At 41.8% G+C, this 25,122-nt stretch overlaps 1 protein-coding gene across 8 annotated transcripts in view; it reads right to left on the bottom strand.

The window, feature by feature from the left end:
* Positions 1-25,122, bottom strand: part of CSMD3 (CUB and Sushi multiple domains 3) — a 675,220-nt gene that overhangs the window by 452,865 nt on the left and 197,233 nt on the right. For all 8 annotated transcript variants that reach the window (XM_077351631.1, XM_077351632.1, XM_077351635.1 and 5 more), the window contains exon 4: positions 11,115-11,309. In XM_077351631.1, the coding sequence (XP_077207746.1) occupies positions 11,115-11,309 (195 nt within the window). The remainder of the gene's footprint in view (positions 1-11,114; positions 11,310-25,122) is intronic.

Raw genomic sequence — 25,122 nt, 5'->3', positions numbered from 1 at the left:
ACACTCTTTTCTATAGCGAGGGTTTGGAATATTTCTGGAACAAGCCACACACACAAACACACACACAAAAGGCCAGGAGGAGTGTGCAAAGGAGTTCTGTTCTTATGTGAATATGCTACCTTCGCTGGATGAATTTAAATCTCATTTTATTACCACTATAAAGTGCCTGACACATAAAGAGCAAGCAAATAAATAGTGTGTGTATGCCATTCCACGGGGGAAAAAAAAATAAAACAAACCCTCGATACTAAATAACATATTGCTGTGAAATTCAACCATAAAAGAGAGATAATTTCTCACCTTGCACTGACAGATGTAGACAGAGTAGCTTGGGTGGCATTTTTAAGAGTTCTGGCAACTGACATGAGAAAGGGCTGACAAATGTTTTCTAATGTACAGATTTAAGTGACAGGAATCGCAGGCAATCTATGTTGCAGCAGTAGAAAAGAGCAAGAGACCCGTTTCTGCACTGGGAACTTTGCTACCCTGGCAAAAATCCAGGGTGGATGAGGTGTACTGGGCCTAATGCTCCCCCGTGCGGGAGCAGGGAATGCGGGGCAATCTGCCTTGACTCAAACTCCAGATCATGATATGGAGGCAGGAGATGATAAACCAACTTGAAACGTCCCTTGCCTGGCTGCCAGACAGTCCTCAGATCTCCTGGCTATACTACAGACACCATGTGATAAATAAATAAATATGCAAATCCCAACATACATTCTGAGCAACCTGTTGCTCTTGCTTATTAACACTTCTTGCATGACCTTTCTGTCATTTATGTCATTATACCTCTTTTCATTCATTACTTTTTGAGACGGCAACCATATATACCATGAGCCTTCCAATGTAACCCATCTGAATAGGGAACCACTCATACCTTCAGCCAAATGTGCATATGGTGCCCTATTCAGACAAAATGGCGGCAGCACAGATCAGAAGTACTACTCTTGGTTTTCTATTATGATCAGCACGTCGGGTATATAACTGTATGGTGGGAGAAAGTACTGTCAAGTCACAGCCAACAAATGGCAACCCCTTGGGGTTTTCAAGGCAACTGTGCAGAAACTCCAGACTACCATCTGAGTCATAACTGGGGCCTAGGCTCAGAGATCTGATGATATCCTTGGCCATCCAGGTCAGGGTGTCTAGCTGTACAGTTCAAAAGCACATACCCAGTTTATAAAAGTGTTGACTGCTGGATGATGGTGAACAGCCGGAAAGAATGTCATAATAATAACATCCTCCCAACTAGGACACACAAGTGGACAGGGAGCAAATTGCTAAGGTGCTTCAGGTGAGAGAATAACTGGATAAGTAAGCCCTGCTGTAAATTGAAGTGCCCCATTTCAAGAAAGTTGACTGCTGACTACACTAATGAAGCTGCCTTGTATCAATAGACCACTCGTCTGTCAGAGTCAGTATCGTCTAGTTTTGACAGGCAGGTTATTGCCTGATCCTTTTCACTACAGATGTTGAACATTAGACCAGGCAAGGGCGAACTAGAGCATTGGGATCATCTAGGAGCCAGCATGGCTGAATGACCACTGAAGCACTGGCAGAGAAATTGCAGATTGGTTCTGCTTTTTCCCCATGAGGTAGTTTGTACATAACTCCAGGGCCTTTCAACATCAGCGAACCCTCTGTGTGCAAACCAGATGCTCTATCCCAGTAGCTCCCCTCTGTAGTCAGGCATTATGGCTTTCTAGCTAAGAAGGATGAGCAGTGATTTATAGGGTTCCCTCAAGTCAGACAATCCTTTTTCAGACATTTATTCTAGAAGTAAATCTTTGGAGCTATACGGATGTTCTGGGCACCCAATTTCAAATCAGGAAAAGTGGATCTCAGTTATAACAGGTTTTCTTCTTAATGATAAAGCAAAGCAATCTCCTCAACTGTGTGTTTCTGAAGAAAAATAGAGTGGTTTTTTCCTTTCTTTTAAAAGTTCCACACTGCTTTTCTTCAATTGCACAGCCATTCCTGCACTAGTCCCTGGGCTTAAGTGCAGAAACAAAAAGGAAGGTTCACTTCTGAAAAGAGGAAAAAGGGAGGCAAATGCTGGACAACAGAATTGGAAATGATCCTGAAACAAATGCAGGGATAGTCTTCAGTGCGGAAATGGTCAAAGTGCTGAATAGATGCTGTAATGCAAGTACATTTAAAAGCAATTAGAAATGGATGAAGAATCCTCCTGAAGGAATGTGTGGCAATCTAGAATTAATCAAATATGTCACTCGCTTGAAGCACCATCATAACCTCCTCCCCAAAAGTTGCTCCAGAAGCACCATCATAACCCCCCCCCCCAATCAAGTCCTTCCAGAAGCATCATGTGCTCTTGTTCACGCTATTGGGGTAATTATTCAGAACATTTATTACTAAGATATTTTTCCCTTGTGTTTTGTTAGTGCCTTGAAGGCTTAATTTTAATTGTTTTATCCCAGAACACTGTTGGAATGTTGTACAAATGCTACAACAGATAATTAATTACCATCTGCATTTATAAACATAAAGCAATTCTATGCAAGTTTCCAATGTACGCCACCCCCCATCTCTATCATTGATAAAAACACCGTGTAAAGTTTTTTTTTAAAAAAATGGATAACTCATTTAGTTTATTTTTTATTTAGGAATTTATATCTTGTACCTTCACTCAACAATCCCAGGGCGGGTCATGAGAGTTTGGAATAAAACATTTAGAAATGCAACCCCCACCCTCTCACCCTCCCTCCTACTATGGCAGGACAGCACCCAGAGGAAACTAGGAATAAAAGGCCTGAGTGAAGAGGTGTGTTTTTACCAGGTGCCAAAAAACAGATAATGGCATCTGGAGAATCTTGAGAGGGAGTCTGTTCCATGGTCTGGAGGCTGCCACGAAAAAGGATTTATCTACTTATGTCATGCTAAAGCCTGTCTAAGTATTCTAAAGTTCACTTTGTCCACAGACATGCAAAACTTGTTTATCAGACCACCCAAGGTGGCCAGCTTGGTACAGAGGTTAAAAGCAGCAGTTTCTAATCTGGGGAGCTGGGCTTGATTCCCCACTCCTCCACATGCAGCCTGCTGGGTGAGCCTGACCTAGTCACAGTTCCCTCAGAGCTCTCTCAGCCTCACCTACTTCACAGCTGCCAGTTGTGGAGACAGGAAGGGAAGGCAACGGTAAGCTGCTTTGCGACTCCTTCAGGGTCAAAAAATGACCTTCTTCTTAAACCCCAAACAAATAAAATTGCCTATTAGATGTTTTATAAAATAGTTTAATCAAGTTCTAAGGCTACTGCCTATATGACAACAAGAAGAAAAGTACAGAAAGGCATTACATTTTTTTAAAAATCATAACAAATACCCCCTGAAACAAAAGTGTGTTTAATTTGTTCCAGATTGCTTAAAGTGATGGTGCAGCTGCACATATCGCTCCATGGGTCAAGATTCATATCTTTGGGCTCTCCTGTGAGTCCCTTCCAATCTAACTGCAGAATTCAGGCTTGGGTAGGAAGATCCCATTGGTGGATCTAAAGACTTCTTTATTAGAAAGACTATGGGATATCTGTTGATCAGGCTTATGGACTTGGACCCACCAGGCTCAGAGAAGCTCTCGGTTATTGTTGCACTGTTGTAGAAAACAGAAAGGGATGGAAACATTCTTTTTCTCAATAGAAAAACCAGTGCACCAGTAGATGTGTGTAACTCTTGAGAATACAATCAATTCCCCCATTTGTGTAAGGGCTTCAGAGCAAATCTCCTTCAGCCTTCTACTTAGGATATGGCTTCAGTTTTTTAGAACACCGGGGTTTCCAGTAGCCTACTGGAAATTGGCCGTTAGATTTATCAAATGGCTATTTTGTGCTAAGTATGCCATAAATACGGCAACATGGGGATATTACGTTAATGAAATGCAGACTTTCACATGATAGATGTCTGTTGTGGGGAGAGGAATGGGAAGGCGACTGTAAGCCGCTTTGAGCCTCCTTCGGGTAAGGAAAAGCGGCATATAAGAACCAACTCTTCTTCTTCTTCTTCTTCTAAAGTGCAGGTCAGACAGGTTTATTAAAAGATCTCTTGAAATGTTTATTGACATGCCTTGGCTTTTCTCCCATTTGGACATGCATACCTTACACCTAAAAGTTATCCTACATCTCAAAATCAATGCTGTATGAAGCTTGGTATAGTAGTTAAGAGGGGTGGCCTCTAATCTGGAGAGCCAGGTTTGATTCCTCACTCCTTCACATGCAGTCAGCTGTTAGCTCTTCTCACAGAAAAGTAATATCAGGGCTCTCTCAGCCCCACTTACCCCACAGGGTATCTGTTGTGGGGAGAGAAATAAAAAGCAACTGTAAATTGCTTTGAGACTCCTTCTGGGGGAAGAAGAAGAAGAAGAAGAAGAAGAAGAAGAAGAAGAAGAAGAAGAAGAAGAAGAAGAAGAAGAGTTGGTTCTTATATGCTGCTTTTCTCTACCTGAAGGAGTCTCACAGTGGCTTACTCTCACCTTCCCTTTCCTCTCCCCACAACAGACACCCTTTGAGGTGGGTGAGGCTGAGAGAGACCTGCTCAGTCAGCTTCATCAGTGTGGTGGCGAGCCCAAGGTCACCCAACTGATTGCATGCGGGGGAGCACAGAATCAAACCTGGCTCACCAGATTAGAGGTCCGCACTCCTAACCACTACACCAAGCTGGTAGTAAAAGGCAGGGTATAAGAGCCAACCCATTGTAGACAAGCTGGTTGTGGAAAGGCAGCAGAAAAGCTGGGGAAAATCCAGGAGGTGCATAAAAGCAGCACAATCCTGTGGAGAAGTAGGAAGAAAATCAACCTCCCTTTAGCTTCCAAGATAGGACAAACAATGCACATGTAAGACCCATAATTCTGTGGTGGTGATGTGTCTTCAGAGCATGACAGTAAAATAAAAGCATGTCTTCCTTTGCTGTTTTTGTGGTTCCACAACAGTATCTAGAAAAAGCAAGTGAGCATGGTTGTCCTAAAAGTAATGCATTACAACAACAAAAAATAAGAGTTACCCCTGGATTATCATCCACATGTAGCTCTTTTTTTGTCGCTGTGATGCATTACTTCCATATATATATATATTGGCTGCTGCATATGGTAATTACTATCTTTAGCTGCTAAATGACAGCTCAAGGACCTCAATCCAGCCAAGCACTTCTAAATTCTACTGGATTCCCATTCCTTTCCTATTGAAATGACTAGCTGGATCATGGACAGTTTGTTTTTGCAAAGAAGATAGCTACTACCTAATTTCACTAGACTCAAAATGTATCTTGAAAATGAAGCAGCAGGACTTCACAATCTAGCTGCTCTCCAGAAATAGAACAACCTTTTTAAAATTATAGTAGTCAGAATATTATCCCTGATTATCAAACCATCTAATTAATATAACCTTTACGGAGTGACAATATTATATATAACTATGACCTTATTTATTAGCTTTCTGCGGAGCGTTTCTGCTACTCTGCAGTATATTGCAGTGTCTCAAAAGGAAAAGGTGCTATGACAAAGCTGCTGTCAAGTTTCATTGTTCAAAATATTCCAATCAAATTAATATGTCAAGACCGGGAGGGGGGGATGTGTTTAAAACCTGGTCATGGGCTGTGCACAATGTAATTGACCACGTCACAACACAATAAATCTATATAATTTTAAATCCATTTAATGGGGGAGGGTGTGGCATTTTAATAATATTGCATTCTTTTCATGAGCCACAACATCTCTAGTAGAAATTAAGTGCAACTTCTCAAGGATTATGAAGTCTTCAACATGACAAGCATCCTTACCATAAGTGGCTCTTGTAGAGTTGAAAGAGCCATGCAGGCAGCCCTGTCCGGGTCCCGGAGGTCCACCCTGTCCGGGTAATGTCCAGGTGGTTTCCAGGTCAGTGGGTGAATCCGGATGGGCGCATCCGGATCGGGCCGACCCCTGGAGCGCCTGCCTCCAGGAGCTGACCGAGCGGTCCAATCCGGTCCAAACCTTCTGGCATTTTCCAATTCTGTATTAACTTCCAATGACAACCCCATAACAATTCCCTTTTCTTTCTGCCTTCTCCTCTTCCCATCTACCAGCTAAACTACCTGGATCTGCCCACTTTCCTTCTATTCCTTCCCTTGGTGGATTCTTCCTGGGAAAACTTTGACTCAGTTGTATGGTGCTGGCCCATCAGCCAGTGGTGAATTTGCAAGGACATGTGGGAGACACCTCACTTGCTCCTGAATACCCCTCCACACACTATCCCCATGCCTGTAAACACATATTTGGCAGACCACCAGACACTCCACATATGAATAGTATAACTCAGTGTAATTTCAGTCCATGGAACAGAAAATTACAGTAACTGGGCTGTGATCGTTTGGTGGTTTGTTTCAGTTCATTTCCACGGCACTTTCTAATCTGATATGCACTGTGCGGTGCTGTAACTTCTGGAACAAGAGTCTTGGCCTTTCAAACTAATCAGAAGAGGTCAGGGATGCTATTTGCCTGTGATTGTCAAATCACAGGCAAATAGGACATCAACATTACCTTAAAAGGGGGGAATGACCGCTTGTCTTAAGCAGATCCACAGAGAAAGTAAGTGAGAAAGAAAAAGCAAAGCCACTCCTTACTTAATTTAAAAAGTTATAATGTTTAATTAAGAATGTATTCAATCCAGCTTGAATATCTTGGTTGGGAAAGGGGGGGAGAGGTTATATATTTTCAATAAATAAAAGATGTAGAAAGATTTAGGACACAGTTATATTGCACTGCCTTTCTATAGATAATTATATAATCAAGGAGAATCATCACCAGAGACTGGGAAAAAGTAATGAGCTTATTACAGACTATTCATTCACTATGACCTCCAGCAAAGGAGCACAATGTGTGCATCAAGTGGTATGTGTTCTGCTAACACAGAATCTCTTTAAGTAAGAAAAGCTGCACTTTACATAATGCAAAAATTTATTATATTGATTTCAGCTGGACTTGCTTCTCTCCTTCTAGTTTCCCCTCCCAACTTGATTCTCAGAGCCAAACCACATGGTACATTGTTGATGAGTTTGCTACAGGGATACGCAACCAAAGGTCCCCATGAGAATTCTATTTAGAAGTCACTATGAGGTTGGATTCTGTTTCTCCATTGTCATTTTGGGCCTGGTAAAACAGCAGGGGGGAAAGTAGGGTCCCTCATCCTTCCACACTACAGTCTCAGCCAGAATCAGACCTCTTGGTGGTTGCTAAAGAACGTTCCCATGGGGAGCTTCCAAGTAGCTTTTGGCTGCAAATCCCCATGACAAATTGTCAACAGTGTAATGCATAATTTGGCCCTCGGTAACAATCCAAAGTCATGGTGAACTTTTATTTGTATTCATAGTTTCACATGACAAGGCCTTTCCATTCATTTAAGTGCAACAAATGTTCACAGGGTAACATCAGAAAATGGCAAAAAAAACCAAACTTTATTTAGGATTGGGCAAATGCATTGATCAATGGAACCCTGAAGCTTAACTAGGAGGGAGAAAGTATGAATGAAGGAAATAGTACAAGAAGAACTGGAATAGAAGTAGAAGAAGAAGAAGAAGAGTTGGTTCTTATATGCTGCTTTTCCCTACGCGAAAGAGGCTCAAAGCGGCTTACAGTCGCCTTCCCATTTCTCTCCCCACAACAGGCACCCTGTGTGGGAGGTGAGGCTGAGAGAGCGCTGATATCACTGCTCAATCAGAACAGTTTTATCAGTGCCGTGGCGAGCCCAAGGTCAACCAGCTGGCTGCATGTGGGGGAGTGCAGAATCGAACCTGGCATGCCAGATTAGAAGTCCACACTCCTAACCACTACACCAAACTGAAGAAGAAGAAGAAGAAGAAGAAGAAGAAGAAGAAGAAGAAGAAGAAGAAGAAGAAGAAGAAGAAGAAGAAGAAGAAGAAGAAGAAGAAGAAGAAGAAGGATGACAACGACAAAGTGACATACATAATAATGAGACCTCCCACACATAAGATCAGTTGTGCAGCTCTAAGCAAACATCCTAAACTTCAGTGAGTTTAGAAGTATTTAACTTAAAACTGGGTAACAGAACACAACATTTCTAGCAAAGGGAGTATTTTTTACAGATTCTACCAACACAATAAAATCCAAACCCTGGATGTGAAAGGTTTATGTGGAAGATTTTATGCTACCCATCTTAGAGTAAGTCATCTCACCCTTAGTAAAAGTGGGACAGTCAGATTCATGGAAAATAGGTCCATCAACGGGTATTAGCCACACTGAATAAAGGAAGCTGACATATACACAGGGGTGACAGACTTCTGAATCCCAATGCTTGGAGGCAGTAGCTGGTGAAGGCATCACTCTATGCCCTCTATGTGAAACCGGACACTTCACCAGATGGACCACTGATCTGATCCCGCAAGCTGTCCTTATATTCTTTCATTCTAAACTACTACTTCTGAACTGGACACGACCTGTCTCAATGTCCACATTATTTTTCCTCTCCTTTTATCTTACACCCCCCAACGATTTCGTGGTTTGTTGCTCCCTAAATCCCAGCAGGAAGTACATGTCTAATTCTCCAGTTGGCTTTACTGGAAGCTCCACTCGTGCTACTGTATATTGGTATCCAGCTCATACACTGTTAAGTTGTTTGCCAACTTTACTCCGTCAACATGAGGCCTCAGTCCATATTCCATGTAGCTCAGTTTTCTGTTCTAAAGGGTAACGTCACAACTTGCCAAGTAACAAGCCAAAAATAATTGAAGATCCAGAGCAATGTAGCTGGACTTCAATTTACTTGACTCTTTGACTCAGTTGTATGGTGCTGGCCCATCACACAGTGGGGAATTTGCAAGGACTTGTGGGAGACACCTCACTTGACCCTGAATACCCCTCCACACACACTGTGAGCACAGTTTTAACAAAAAGAAAAGAGTTATGATTGAAATATATATATGCAAATCATATAGGCTTCTGTATTATTTTTCCCCCCGCATGGGTAGCTACTAAAACAGAAACTGCTAGTGAAAAGAAAGACTGGTCACAAATTAGGCTTTTAAATATTTTTTACAGCTGTATTTATATACAGAGTGTGAGTGATTTTTATGGCTTTGTTTTATAATAGCCATTTAGCTTGACGGGTTTTAAACATCGCAAAAAATTTAATGTTCTCACTGTTGCCTAAAACTGACATTTTGTAATGTCTGATGCATTTCTTTTTGTAATATTTTTTATATATACTGTGTGTTGGTTTATGACAAACCCATTTCAATAAAATGTTTGATCTGCATGTCAAATCAAATATGGTAATAAATATATTCCCTTTTCATTGTTGGGAATACGTACATGGTATAATAGTTCAGAGGAATGAATTAGCATACTATCGGAGTAGTTAATGCATACAAACTTAATTCACAGTTTGGCTTTGAAAAACGGCATTTATATAAGTTGTCTAAATTTAGAAACATTAAATATCTTGAAAATTACCAAAACACTGGGGCCAAGTCAAGCATTTTTATGTACCCATTTTTTCAGTCATTGTGATTTTTGTGCTTTTACTTTTCCTACTGGGAGAGGGGCCAATGTGCAATCCCTTCAATATGTGCCATCATCATTTTGTGTGAATTTGCAAACACATGTACTTTCCAGCTTTATTATATGCAGTAGGAAATCTAGATTTTTTTGGCGAGTACATACTTGCAAGCACTCAAGCTAGAAGATGGAACAGATAAAAGGAAGTACTTTACCCAAAAAATAGTTAACATGTAGAATCCACTGCCACATGGTGGCAGCTACAAACATAGACAGCTTCAAGAGGTGCCTAGATAAATATATGGAGCAGGGATCCATTCTGTGGCTATTAGCAACAAGATATAGGTGGAACACTGTGGGGTTTTTCGCACGCCTTCAAAATCGCACAATGATTGCCAATTGAAAACGCTACTGATTTGCCATTATGCACAACGTTGTTGACAATCTGCCACACACCTGAAACCGATCCGCAAAAAGCGCTTCCTTGTAGCGCTTTCAGGGAAATCCCCAAAAGTGGATTCACCCTCCAGAAAGCACTACACTCCTGCAACCAATCTGCAACACTAGCGGGAAAGTTCTGTGTGTTACCATTGTTGTGGTTTCTACAAAGTCCCTCCCCCTGGCTCTCTCCTCTGATCTTCCGGCGAACCGATTGCCATTTTTTTTTCTCCAAGCGAGCGAAGTTCAACCCACCAGCAAGCCTGTTTAGAGGCTTCCCCGGCTTCAGTCCTTCCCCAGAGCTGTTTAGTCACTAAGCACAAACAACAGAGAAGCCTGTTTGCTGATGTATTTTCCCTTTATTTTTTACACTGTTTTCGGCCGAAAATCGGGCCCGTGAGGGGGGGGGGATTTTTTTTTCACTCGGGGGGAGCGTGGCAACGATGAAACGACAGCTCAAACACACCGGGCAGCTGATGGGTCTCTCCGTTGCAACGAATCAACACATATTCGTTGCAATGGGTGTGTTTTTTTTTAAAAAAAAACCTTTCTTAAAGGGAAAGGGGCTGTTTGGGAGCATGCTAACGGCTGCCCATTGGCTGCTTGACGGCCAGGGGCAGGACGAGCTTGGCAATAGCGCTTCCTTTCTAGCGATTTTTGCTGAGACTGGAAGCTTGTGGGAAACGATAGAAACGCAACTGGATTCCACTACAAAGTCAGGTATGCATAATGACGAATTGCACTATTTTAAATGGCGATTTTTCGTTCAGCAAACAATTTGCTACAAGGATCCCGGTGCGGAAAGCCCCTGTGCCTGGGAAAGAGATGTTCTATATTACTGGTGCTTAGAGGACAACAGTGGGAGGGCTTCTGGAAGTCTTGTCCTGCTGGTAGATCTCCTGATGACATCTGAATTCCAGCCACTGTGACACAGAGTGTTGAACTGGATGAGTCATTGGCCTGATCCAACATGTCCTCCCTTATGTTCTAAGACAGACACATATACACACTAAATGGAGATCAAGCATATTGAGATGACTGTACCACATTTATGTGTAGCACGTGAAGTAGAAGCTCCAAAACTGAAAAGAGCTTAGCTCCACCAAGGGAAGTTAAATTGTCCCTTCTTTGGAACAAATTGTACAATAAATTATTCAGTTTGTTTATAGACCACTGTGAATCTTACCTCTGCAGATAGGAACTGGGAAATCCCAGGATGCTGTGTTTACTGAGCTGGCTATACATGTGAGCTGGGGGTGTCCATCCAAGATGTATCCTGTCACACAGCTGTACCGGATTTTGTCACCAACATCGAACCTTGCACCGTACAAGATGCCTTTGGGTGGAATGCCAGGATTTCCACAAGAACTGCTCTGTAATTCTATATATAAAAAAAGAAAAGAGCAATGTCATATGACTGTGTGTGTATTCATGTGTGCATGCACTGACATCAAGTGTCATCAGGTTGCAGCCAGATTGTGGAGCCTTCAGCAGGAGGCTTTCAAAACAATAAAAAGCAGAGATAGTATGACATTACTTTTGTCTGAAGAATCTTCCTTGGTGGTATCCCATACAAGTATTGCCCTGTTTAGCTTTGGAGATCTGGTAAGTTTGGGCCAACTTCTAACCTGCCCTCCCTCCCATCATGACAGGGTACACTGAGACAAAAAAGAATGAGACTAGTTCAGTAAACCATAAGCAAGACTTGACCAGAATGCCCTAGGCTAGCCCAATATTATCAGATCTTGAGAAGCTGAGTTGGCCCTTGTTAACACTTGGATGGAAGACCACCAAGGAAGTCCAGGCAAAAGAAAATGACCTTTGTTCCTCCCTTTCTTGGAAAATGCTATGCCACAAACTGACAGCAACTTGACAGTATTTCCCAGCATTACCAATAAAGCAAACATGGTTATAGTTTGCAGAGCTCTGCATAGTGTTATAGTGTTATACAAGACAGGAAACAACCGGTGCCAAATCATATCAGATAAAGAAATCAAGAACCATCACAAGAAGAAGCTCTAGAGCAGGATTTCTCAACCAGGGGTTTGTGAAATCCAGGGGTTTCTTGACAGTCTTGGAAGGGTTTCCCAAATGGGCATTTTTAAAATTTGTTAAACATTTATTATGTGATATGGCCATATATGGACATGTTGACCCACTCCCCCCAAAATGGCCAATGATGGGTCTGGAGAGGTGGGAAGGGGAGGGGGGCCCTGATTAGGCACGTTCACAGCTATGCTTCCCAATCATATTCTGCACATCACACCAGTTCTGGGGTTTTATGAAGGCTGTTATTAATGGTAAGAAAGTTGAGAAAGGCTGTTCTGGAGAGAAATCAAGGTTACTAGTAGTAAAGCCAGATAAAAGAAATTATTAACCTTTTGAACTACTTTAGAAATAATGTCACCATTTTTCTGAAGGCAGAAAAATAAGAGTCAGAAGCACAAACTATTAGTAGGTAATGAAAAACTTTTACATGTACCTAGTTGGAAGTTACCAAGAAGCCAATTATGCTGCAAAAAACGGCTCAATTTTTATAACAATACGAAGTCTAACATTATTTACATTCTCTCTGCCTTCCTTGCTTTGGGGGCCATTCGGTGTAATTAAACATGAGGAGTTCAACACCTTTTATCACAAAATGCAGACATACACCTGCTGGGAAGCTACCAGATCAAATGCCCTCAATTTTCACAATGTCAGAGCAAAAACAAGCACTTTTTATGTCTTTATTACAAGACTCATTGGCCACAGAAATAAGTTCAGGGACGGGGAATCAGGATTTCTGTTTCTTAAACAGCAGTTCCTTTCACCCCATTCTGCAAACCGCTTTTGAGGGGTAAAACACGAGTGGCCTTCTACTTACAAACACAGGATGGTAAACCTCGCCTTTGTAGCCCAACCCATGGGGAGACCCCTCTCACATTTTCCGTCTGCCCCATTGCAGCTTTTTGCCTCCTGATGAGATTGCAATGGAAAGCAACGCAAACTTCTCCCTCTACTCCTTGGCTTGCCAAATATAATCTCATGAATTTCCATGAAATTTCAATCAGCAATAGGGCTCCCAAAGAGCACTGGTTGGTAAGGACTGCAGAGCAGATATTAATGATCATGCCATGACATAATATCACATCTGGATTCATACCTGGACATGAGGTCAAAGCATATCATAACACTCTAGGAATTCCCCAAATCTTGGAGTGTGTGTGTGTTTTACCATAGAAAACTGGGGAATTTTTATCGCATCATTTCTCTCCCTCCATTTTGCCTCCACCAATCTACAGAGCAGCAGCCAGAGCTAATCAACCAGAGGCTCCCTGTCTATATGCCAAGCCACATCAACAATCTTCTTTAGGGGCCATTTTAATACCCTCATCTTTATGTGTACGTGTGTGTGTTCCTCTGCAAGCCTGGGATTGCTTTTTGTCTGTAGAAAGATATCCCTTATCTGTGCATGGCCTTCTTTTGCAGATGTGCTGATCCGCGTTTTGGGGGCATGCTCAAGATTTGAAATAATGACACTGGATAATCAGGCAGGTCTGAAGCCAAGAGGAACTTGCTAAGGGAAAGGCAAACAGTCAGCTCCAAATAATAGGAAACTAAGTATGCAGAGTCCAATTAATTATTTCTTATTAAATATTAAACACTCAAATTTTAATGTATAAATATAGAAATAAGCATTTATTTATCCCACTGGCCCTTACACTAATGGAAGGGCAAAGTACAGTATTTCTTAATAGGCAGCTGGGTTTAAAAACAATAACAAAAACCTTGTTTAACCTTCTAAAACATATCAATGTATCTTTAAAAACAGGATATGGAGCACACTATTATTACATTCTTCAATTTTGTTGGAAGATTCACAAATACCATTCAAAACTAAAAGGAGAAAATACCCTGATGCAAATCGAAGTAAAAAACCCAGAAAGGTCAAAATAAGGAGACTGAATTTAACCCTATGTAGTAAAATGAGTACCCAGCTTGCTGGGGGGTAAACGGTAATGACTGGGGAAGGCACTGGCAAACCACCCCGTATTGAGTCTGCCATGAAAACGCTGGAGGGCGTCACCCCAAGGGTCAGACATGACTCGGTGCTTGCACAGGGGATACCTTTACCTTTTAGGGTAGAACACAATATTAAAATTAAGTACTAATATTCATTAAAATAAGGACCCCGAGGCTTATTGCAAAGCCTTAATAAAATCAGTACATACATGCATACCAGTGCCTCCACTGGCCAGATGCATGAAATAAAAATGGCATAAATGAAATACAAGAATTACAAGGATTGTTATACACAGTTAGCTCCTAGACATAAAATGATAGAGGTTTGGCTCATAAATATCTTTCTACACATATTCCTTTGAAAAAGAAAATTAAAGTTCTCTTAGAAAATAGCAAGTTATGTAATCATTCAGTCCTGCTATTATGGTTCATAATTAGTTTTCCCCCATGTATTTCAGATTATAGTTTTCCAAAAGTACTATTAGTTACCAGCAGTGTCACTGTTACAAGGATGAGGGCAGGGCAGAATTTGTCTCTTCACAAATTGGCAGAAGGCAATGATAGAAGGAGACAGAAAAATCTCAATGGGAAGGAAATTCCATAGTTCCCATCATCTCATAAAAATCAGGTTTTTGGCATTTAAACGATGATACATTCTATATATTTCGCAAGGCAAGCAAAACACCAAGGCTGCTTGCTTTGAGTGCTGAATTCTTAAACAACTGGATTGATCAAGAAAATGCTATTTCTAAGCGGCTTGCTTAATCACTTTCAATAGACAGAAAAGGCCAGTGGCCCTATGAACAGAACTGGCCTGCCAGATCAGACCGAATATTAATCTAGCTAATTATCTAGTTTCCAAGAGCAGCCAGTCGGATATGCCCAAGAAGCCAAGAGGCAGAGCAACAACTGCCCTCCCCCATGACCCTCACCCCAAAGTTTATTTAGAAGCAGTTAGCATCCTTAAATAAATCCTTCATCCCTGATTTATTTCTTCCACTGATAAACTACATAAAAACTGTCTCAAAGCAACTTAAATCTAAACAGCAACCAAAACAGTTCATTCAGAAATCTCTTCTTCTCATCCTAGAAAAAAGTAAGGCCATGGAACCTTAGGGCAACCCTACACATTAACAATACCCAAAGGCACTTAAATACAAGAGAACATCTCTAATTCTAAATTCAATCACAGATATCCCCCATGATACAGTAGTAGTTTTGCCAGGCCCCAGCAGGGGGAACCCCACTCCGGAGGCCCTCCCTTTAGTGCCAATCAGCTGCTCAGTGGGGGATTTACTAGTAGCAGCTAGAGGCCTATGAGGGACTGCTCCATGGAAATATCACCATGTTAGCAGCAACACAGGGACTCTCTGGCATTTTGCTCAAAATCTCTCAAGTATGAAATGACTTTTGCTGTATGGGCCCAAATTCCAGAGCAGCCCATGCTGCCAGCAACCTGATGGTGCCATTGTGTGTCCATACAAGAAGTCATGTCACAGATGATGACAGCTCAGGCCTTTCTTTGTTCTCAGGGCCATCTTAGCCCAAAGAGAGAGGCAGACAAGAACTAGAAGCACAGGTTGGAAAGAGTCATTGCAGCAAGGGACACCGACACCTGGCCCACCTTTATCTGGCCGCATCATGGGAAGGAATAGCGTGCACCTTCCTGGACCTCACCCCAGAACTGGATGAGACAGTCCTGCCAGCTTCACCCTCTCTGGCTGTCCAGCTTGAGTGGGTACCCCCTGTTCAGCACTGGCAGGGAAGACTCTCCATACTTTTGAAAGAGAGTCTTATTCCATGGCCATTTCCTCCTCAATCCATTTGTTGTTTTAGAGGACAATGGCAAGTTATAACGAGAGCACCGGGCATTGCACTGCTGATGCAGGTGGTTATGATCTGACATTTTTATTACTGTTACTGCAGACACTCCATACACCGCTCACGGGCATTACCAGTTCCTACTTCCCTCCCCTACTATAGTTCTCAAGGCCCCTGTGTAATTTTCTTCCTGAGGATCAGAGGTGGCAAAATGGGTGATTCTCTTGCCTGCTGTTCCTTCTTCCAAAGACTTGTACCCTAAAGTGGGAGTCATCAACCCCCGGGCTGTGCCCAGCACCAGGCCACTGGGGGTGGTTGGGCCACTAGGGGTGGCTGTGCCACCCTCTCCTCCCTGCACATGCACGTTCACGCGGAGCTTCTGCATGTGCACGGCACCTGGGCAGCTGGCTCCCCACCACCCCCGCAGGCGGTTCCCAGCCTTACAAAGGTTGGGGGCCGCTGCCCTAAAGTATTTGCAACTGTGCGGTTGGATACATGTCATTGAAGTTTTAAACAGTAAACTGGTCCAAATTTTTGGAAGAATGTACTTTTTTAAAAAGTGTTCAGCTTATATAGGGTGCATCTGGGTCTGTGTTTTCAGAACATTTTTCCCTCCTGGGAAATGTATCCTTTTGCAAATTGGGACAAAAGAGAACAAGCTCTCAACAGCACCCACTTATTAGTAGTAGTAGTAGTAGTAGTAGTAGTAGTAGTAGTAGTAGTAGTAGTAGTAGTAGTAGTAATATATATTAGAAATATATTATTGTATATTTGATTTATATATATAGTAGCAAGAAAGGCCATTGAAAGCATGAATGCAATGTACGCTAGGACCCAGGGGACACCGGGAGGTGCATCTCTCTCTCTCTCTCTCTCTCTCTCTCACTGCCTGTCTTGGTGTGCCTCCCAGCAGGAGGCATAGCAGGTAATTAGGGCTGGTTAATAGGAGGGAAAGAGGGCTGGTGTGCAGTTTGGAGCAGCTTTCTGTCTGTGTGTCTCTCTCTCTTCGTTGCAGAAGGGGCAGCTCTCTCAGTATCATTGTCAGCAGCTTGGGGTAGCTCTCTGTGTGTCTCTCTCTGCCCCCTTCACAGCAGGAGTGATAGGAGGGAATGAGGGCTCATGTTCAGTCTGGCAGGGCTCTGTGTGTCTCTCTCTGTCTCTGGCATGTCTGAGAGGAACGTGGCTAGCTGCACCGATAGGCCCTATTCCAACTTGGACAGCCGGACACATTCCACCCCCAAGGCTGTTTCACAAATATATAGAGGAACCATGGATAAGGATATGAGGGTAATGCTTCCAGTACTATCAAGTTATATAAACAAATATCATTAGCTACAATGTGATTCATGACTATTACTGAGATCACCATTCTGGGAAGAAGAAGCAGTTAACGTCAGGAACTAAACAGTATTTGCACAGCAGCTCTGTCAGTCTCCAAATACCAGTTAACAAGCAATGAAATGACCAATATGAAGTGAGCCAATCCTTAATTTTACACCATACGTGTTTGCCAAGGAATACTGAGCATATATCACAACTAATTGCGCACAAACATATTCAATATGCTCCAATATGCAATCTGCAAACATCTGGAGGACAATTTGGTGATCCAAGGAAGTCAGCATGGATTTGTCTCCAACAGGTCTTGCCAGACCAACCTGGTTTCCTTTTTTGACTAAGTAACAGGTTTGCTGGATCGTGGAAATTCGATTGATGTCATTTACTTGGATTTTAGTAAAGCCTTTGACAAGGTTCCCCATGATGTTCTGATGGATAAGTTGAAGGACTGCAATCTGGATTTCCAGACAGTCAGGTGGATAGGGCATTGGTTAGAGAACCTTACTCAAAGAGTTGTTGTCAATGGTCATCAGACTGGAGAGAGGTGAGTAGCGGGGTACCTCAGGACTCGGTGCTCGGCCCGGTACTTTTTAACATATTTATTAATGATCTAGATGAGGGGGTGGAAGGACTACTCATCAAGTTTGCAGATGACACCAAATTGGGAGGACTGGCAAAAACTCCAGAAGATAGAGACAGAGTTCAATGAGATCTGAACACAATGGAAAAATGGGCAAATGAGAACATGATGCAATTTAATAAAGATAAGTGTAAAGTTCTGCATCTGGGTCAGAAAAATGAAAAGCATGCCTACTGGATGGGGGATACGCTTCTAGGTAACACTGGGTGTGAACGAGACCTTGGAATACTTGTGGATTGTAAACTAAACATGAGCAGGCAGTGTGATGCAGCAGTAAAAAAGGTGAATGCCATTTTGGGCTGTATCAACAGGGGCATCACATCAAAATCACAAGATGTCATAGTCCCATTGTATACGGCACTGGTCAGACCACACCTGGAGTACTGTGTGCAGTTCTGGAGGCCTCACTTCAAGAAGGACGTAGATAAAATTGAAAGGGTACAGAGGAGAGCGACGAAGATGATCTGAGGCCAAGGGACCAGCCCTATGAAGATAGGTTGAGGGACTTGGGAATGTTCAGCCTGGAGAAAAGGAGGTTGAGAGGGGACATGATAGCCCTCTTTAAGTATTTGAAAGGTTGTCACTTGGAGGAGGGCAGGATGCTGTTTCTGTTGGCTGCAGAGGAGAGGACACGCAGTAATGGGTTTAAACTTCAAGTACAATGATATAGGCTAGATATCAGGAAAAAAATTTTCACAGTCAGAGTAGTTCAGCAGTGGAATAGGCTGCCTAAGGAGATGGTGAACTCCCCCTCACTGGCAGTTTGCAAGCAAAGGCTGGATACACACTTTTCTTGGATGCTTTAGGATGCTTAGGGCTGATCCTGCGTTGAGCAGGGGGTTGGACTGGATGGCCTGTATGGCCCCTTCCAACTCTATGATTCTATGATTCTATGATCTTTTAATCTTAAAATCATCATTATGTCCAAGATACCAATATAATTTGGTTTCCTTTGAACCTTTCTCATAGCTGTCAATAGTGATAGCTGCAGCAGCTGAAATAGGAGCAGCAGAAAATTATGTCCACTGAGAATTGCATCATGCACAGGGTTTGATGTCCTTTCCTCATCCATAATATTGCTTGCTACATTTGTACCATTCCACAGATCAAGCGGGTGGAAACTCCATTTTGAGAATTGCAATTTCTCTTCTGCTACATTTGAAAGATTTCCCATCATGGCAACAATTGAGGGTCAATGAGGCAAAAACCTTTTGTTCAAAGCAGGGCTGTCAACTAATTGCAAGTATTTTAGTTGATTAATCAACTGGCCTTTAACTGATTACTCAATCAATCAAGTACATTTAAAATAAGTGTGCATGTTATCAAGCCATCAATACAGAGACCTTTTTCCCCCCTGGAGATCCCACAGGAAACCGAAGATAACTTGTTTTCAGGAAACTCAACTTCCATTCCCAGCTGAGATCTAAGTAAGAAATTACTTTATTATGGCCATGGACCAGCAGAAGTCTTAACAAAATGCTATTCTACCACAATGAGTAAACGAAAGCTTAAAATTAACCCCCAAAGTGATAATTCACTGGGAGGTACATTTTCTAAAGAAAATAAATCTTTAAAAAGACAGTAGGTGAACAAATATTATTAAAATTCTACAAGATATTTTATATAAGACTTAAGCCACCAGTCTCTGGCAGATTTTGCAAGTAATGGAACAGAACTTTCCAGTATGTGCTGATACCAGTGGGTTTTTGATATATGTAGCATTCTAACATATGCAAAATCTGGTTGCCCGGGGAACCTTGAGAACCATTTTATATCACCCCTCTAATACCACTGAAGGAATTGCATGACATCTAGCAAACAAAAAAGCCTTCCTATGACTAAAAGTCTCTGATCTGGAGAGGGAGGCAGCTGGGGAAAGTTACATACCTAGAGTTTTCAGTAGACAGGATAGCTGGAGTCCTCTCTATATCTGCCTGCCACTCAGTGCCCATTACCCTCTGCTTTAGAACTTATTTTACCTGCTCATACCCCAATTCCAAGAAAAGTGAGAGAAAAGCCCAAGCCCAATCATGATCCCATCTAGAAGAAGAAGAGTTGGTTCTTATATGCTGCTTTTCTCTACCCAACAGAGTCTCAAAGTGGCTTACATTCACCTTCCCTTTCCTCTCCCCACAACAGACACCCTGTCAGGTAGGTGAGGCTGAGAGAACCCTGATATTATTGCTCAGTCAGAACAGCTTTATCAGTGTCACAGCAAGCCCAAGGTCACCTAGCTGATTGCATGTGGGGGAGCACAGAATCAAACCCAGCTCACCATGCTTCTAGTCACTACACAAAACTGTAGAAGTCGAGCCAGCACCTTAGCCTGAAATGATTTAAGACCAGCTGGAATATGATGGCCAACCTTACTTCTTAAAAATTAATTATGTTATGTAATTTTGTTCCCAACATTGGCTACATATTCACAATTAGCTCTCCTCAAGCCATAAGCATGCAATACCACCCTCGAGAAAACTGGCCACCTATTCTACCTTCTGACCATTTATGGTCCGTACTCAGGTTTTAGGCCTCCTACCAAATGCCATAATTTTAGGGGTTTTGATAAATTACTACATGACTTTACTACAATAGTAAGCACACTTAGTATCCTTTTAAGACTTGCTAGAGTCCCTTGATAGGACTACAGCATCATCTGAATACTCTAACACAGAAATCCTATTATGATGATGGAAATCTGCTTCACTTAAACATCTAATCCTGTTGTTAATATAAAAGATGAAAAGCAGTGGGGCCAAAATGTAACCTTGTTTGACTCCCTTTGATGTTTTGATTGAATTTGTAAGATGACAAAGATGATAATTTATAACATGCCCTTCCCTGAAGAGTGAGGACAGATAACAACATAGATAATAATAAAGTAATACATTATGGGCATATATAATATGTAAACATAATCAACAATCATAAATTCATTGTCCAAGATGGTTTTAATGTATACGGCATGGATTAGGTAAAGAAGCTTGCAATCTACTGATGTTGCTTCTAGCTTTTCCCAAAATTTAGTCCTAGAGATGGAATCAAAAACTGCTTTCAGATCTTTGAAGGCAGCATAGAGGGAAGCCAGATTTTTACATTAATATGTTCAATTAAATGTTGTAAGATTAGGAAACAATCTATGGTGACTTTTCCTTCCCTGAAGCTAGGTTGCTCTTCTACAGTTATATGTTCTTGATCTAGCCAACTGAGATGTCATGTTGCCCACTTGTCCAAACATGGCTTGTTGGTTGGGAGGAGCTTGCTGTTCTTAGGGCATTTATGCTCCTCCTCTCCCTTGTTCTTCCTTCCTCCTTCATCTCACAAACTTTCCCCCCTCTTTATGTGTAGCAGTAGAGACAAGAAGGAGCAACAGGATTGTATGAATTCCCAGTTAATTTTCTTCCTAATTGTTCTAGCTTGGTAAGTGGACAACCTTAAGTCTCACTGGGCCATTGGTAAGAATGGAACATCAGTGCTTTTTTTGTTTAATTGCCTAGTAACATAGTAAAACTTGAAAGTACTTTATTTATAAGCCCAACTGCTTAAATTGACCCTGAGTGATTAAAATTTGACCTGGGTGAGACATCAACTAATAGTTGATGTCTATTGATATCTAGAGAGCCAGTTTGGTGTAGTGGTTAGGAGTGCGGACTTCTAATCTGGCATGCCGGGTTCGATTCTGCACTCCCCCACATGCATCCAGCTGGGTGACCTTGGGCTCGCCACAGCACTGATAAAACTGTTCTGACCGAGCAGTGATATCAGGGCTCTCTCAGCCTCACCCACCCCACAGGGTGTCTGTTGTGGGGAGAGGAATGGGAAGGCGACTGTAAGCCGCTTTGAGCCTCCTTCGGGTAGGGAAAAGCGGCATATAAGAACCAACTCTTCTTCTTCTTCTTCTTCTTCTTCTTCTTCTTCTTCTTCTTCTTCTTCTTCTTCTTCTTCTTCTTCTTCTTCTTCTTCCTTCTTCCTTCTTCCTTCTTCCTTCTTCTTCTTCTTCTTCTTCTTCTTCTTCTTCTTCTTCTTCTTCTTCTTCTTCTTCTTCTTCTAGTGTTGTAGATAAATCTACCAATTAAGCTAAAGATAGCTTATGACTCTACTTTTGGTGTAGCCAGTTTGGTGTAGTGGTTAGGAATGTGGACTTCTAATCTGGCATGCCAGGTTCGATTCTGCGCTCCCGCATATGTAGCCAGCTGGGTGACCTTGGGCTCGCCACAGCACTGATAAAGCTGTTCTGACCAAGCAATATCAAGGCTCTCTCAGCCTCACCCACCCCACAAGGTGTCTGTTGTGGGGAGAGGAATGGGAAGGTGACTGTAAGCCGCTTTGAGCCTCCTTCGGATAGGGAAAAGCGGCATATAAGAACCAACTCTTCTTCTTCTTCTTCTTTTAAACAGAAACAAACAGAACAAAATGGTAGGCATTAAATTTACATTTGCAGTGATTCTGTCCAAATAGTGAAAGTTTAGAATATAATTAATTGGTAATATATTGTTTATGCATAGCTATCGAAGATCAAAAGAAGAACCAAAACTTGTCACTGTGGACAATACAAAATGTGAAGTTTTACCAAGACCCCAGGAAGTGTACTTTATTATCAGCAAGGGAAGTCTGCTTTCCATTGTACTGGAAGACCCCTTTGTGTCCAATTGATTAGTGTCAGTCCAACAGAAAATAACAATAATGGGACTAGATTTATCTTTCCAGATTGGACACAATGAGAAATCAATATTCATAGATCAGAGAATCATAGATCAGAGAATCTGGTTATTCATAGATCAGAGAATCTGGAATATTCAATTTTTGAAGACTGAGGTAGTTAGTTCATGTTTGCCAAAATATTGAGGAGTATCAACAGATTATAGAAAAATGCATCCCTATCTCTTTGTGTTGGAGAACCCACTTCGGCAAAGAGATTTTTGCTAGCTGGAATGAAAATCTTTCCTTTTAATCTAACAAAAGGCAGGTTTAATAAGATCCCTGTTTAATATAATCCCTGTGTCTGCATGGATGTTCTACTCCAGATTCACAGGAGCATTTAATCAGATTGTACACATCTTGAGGTTGGAGCATTTTCCTTTGCAAGGCATATTACCCATCTGAATGGGAAACACTGTATTGGGATATTATTGAATGAGAAGGGTCCTGTTAAGATGCACACAATTCCACTGATTTTAGTGCAGAATTTACCTATTAACTTGGAATGGATGAATGCTATGACTGTTGATAACTTACCCATAATTATTTGCCAGTCATTTTGTTTAGCAAACTTGGTTTTGCCCTGTGACGGTACTTGTTTTCGCCTTACTCTTTTGGCTATGCTAATAAAGTCTTTGTATTTGTATTTATTTGGGAAGCTGGGGGAAAACCCTGGTACAGCAGGTGCCAGAACGATAAATAACATGTATTATGCAAAAAATATGTAACACTTAATTTGTATGTGTATCCAATTATGGCAAAAATAAGGGTTATGTGGCATATGCATATGTAACTATGAATAATTAGTCAAAGGATATAAAAGATGAATGTTTGTGTCAAACCATTTGAATTTCTAGCCCCTGTGCTACATCTTCTCTTTATTACAATGAAATACTGTTTAACTTCAGAACCTATTTGTTATATCTGTCTTTGTGCACCAGGTTGTGAGTCCCCATATTTGTGTCTCATTACTGAAGGAAATATTGCATTTGGTAGCCACTATGTTGGAATGATGGTCCAGGCTAGTTTGATCTCATCAAATCTCAGAAGCTAAGCAGGATCAGTCCTGGTTAGTATTTGGATGGGAGACCACTAAAGAATTCAGGTGTTACTATGCAGAGGAAGGCAATGGTAACCTGCTTTTGTTTGACTCTTGTTTTGAGAAGCCAATGGGTCACTGGAATTCGGTTGTTACTTAATGCATTTTACCCACACAAAACCCAACTTGGTCTACCAAGAACAATAAGCTACAATTGTTTTAATAAAATAACAAGTACCTGTCCAGTACAGAATCAGTGCAGGTCCCTTGACCCCTAGTATGGAAAGACCCTGAATCGCACACCACAATTGCAAAAGCATTACTGGATCTTATGCACTCTGCATTCAGGCAAATATTAATTCCCCCAACTAATCAGAATGAAGAAGATGAGACAAGCTTGTACTTTTTCACCAATTACTTTTCACCTGAGATACAACGCTGAGCCCCAAGCACAAATAATTAGACTCAATCCATTAATTAAAGGTGTTTGTACAGAGACTTTGAACGTACTGTAAATTCTAATTGCCTCTAGCAGATGTAGTAATTTATCTCCCCAAACCTCATCAATCCATCCTTACTTCATTAGACACCGCACACAGTAAAAGCACAAGTCCTGAAAGCATAAGTTTTCTTCCCTCTAGCTCATAAATTATGGTTTAATACGTGTCGATATTGAAGGTTCCAAGAAGACTGTCCTCTAGAAAGGTCAGATTGCTTGTCTGTACTTGTTTCTGATAGCCAAGAGCCCGATGCATGTCCCCTCTCTCCCTGGAACAGGATTTTCCAGAGGTATTTCAATGACCGTTTATGCACTGGGAACTTCATTGCCCCAGCTCCTGTGCAGGAGCACAAAGGGGTGGATGAGGTGCACCAGGCCAAATGCTCCCCCATGTGGGTGCAGGAAGAGGTGGGGCAATCTGCCATGACTAAAACTCCAGCCTGCAGCCTTGCATGAAACCTCCAGTGCATAAACCAGGGGTAGTCAAACTGCGGCCCTCCAGATGTCCGTGGACCACAATTCCCAGAAGTCCCTGCCAGCGAATGCTGGCAGGGGCTTCTGGGAATTGTAGTCCATGGACATCTGGAGGGCCGCAGTTTGACTACCCCTGGCATAAACAGTCAATGTGAAGGGGGAGCCAATTACATCACCCTCTGTGGGAGGAGGTTTTCCTCCAAAAGAAACCATATGCTGGATGTATCCATCCCATAATATTAAAGTGTCACATCATCCCAACCAACTCATGATAACTCCAGGGCCATGGGGTTTTCAAAACAAGAGATGAACAGAGGTGGGTTGCTATGAGGGAACCTAAAAACCCTCTAGGGATGCCCAACTAGTTTTGCAATTAAACCTTGACCAAAGTGGCATAAAATGATCCATTGTGTTTCCTTTTCCATTTATTTTAACTCTTGTCCCTGGTAACAAAGACTACTTTCATGCCATCTCTTTTGACAAATTTCATCATGTGTGTTTCCTTTCATGGCATTTTACCCCCCCCCCCCAAAAAAAAAGGTCTTATATGCAATTAATGCTAAAATATGGCAATTTCTATAGCAATACTTTTGATAGATTTTTATTAATATGGCCAGAAGAAAAGATGGCTGAGATCATACTGAGATTAGGAGAGTGATGTTTAACAGAGAAGAAGGTCTTCC

This window comes from Paroedura picta, chromosome 9 (genome assembly GCF_049243985.1).
Source record: "Paroedura picta isolate Pp20150507F chromosome 9, Ppicta_v3.0, whole genome shotgun sequence".
In the NCBI taxonomy this organism is placed as follows: domain Eukaryota; kingdom Metazoa; phylum Chordata; class Lepidosauria; order Squamata; family Gekkonidae; genus Paroedura; species Paroedura picta.
This window is presented reverse-complemented; position numbering and strand designations above follow the sequence as displayed.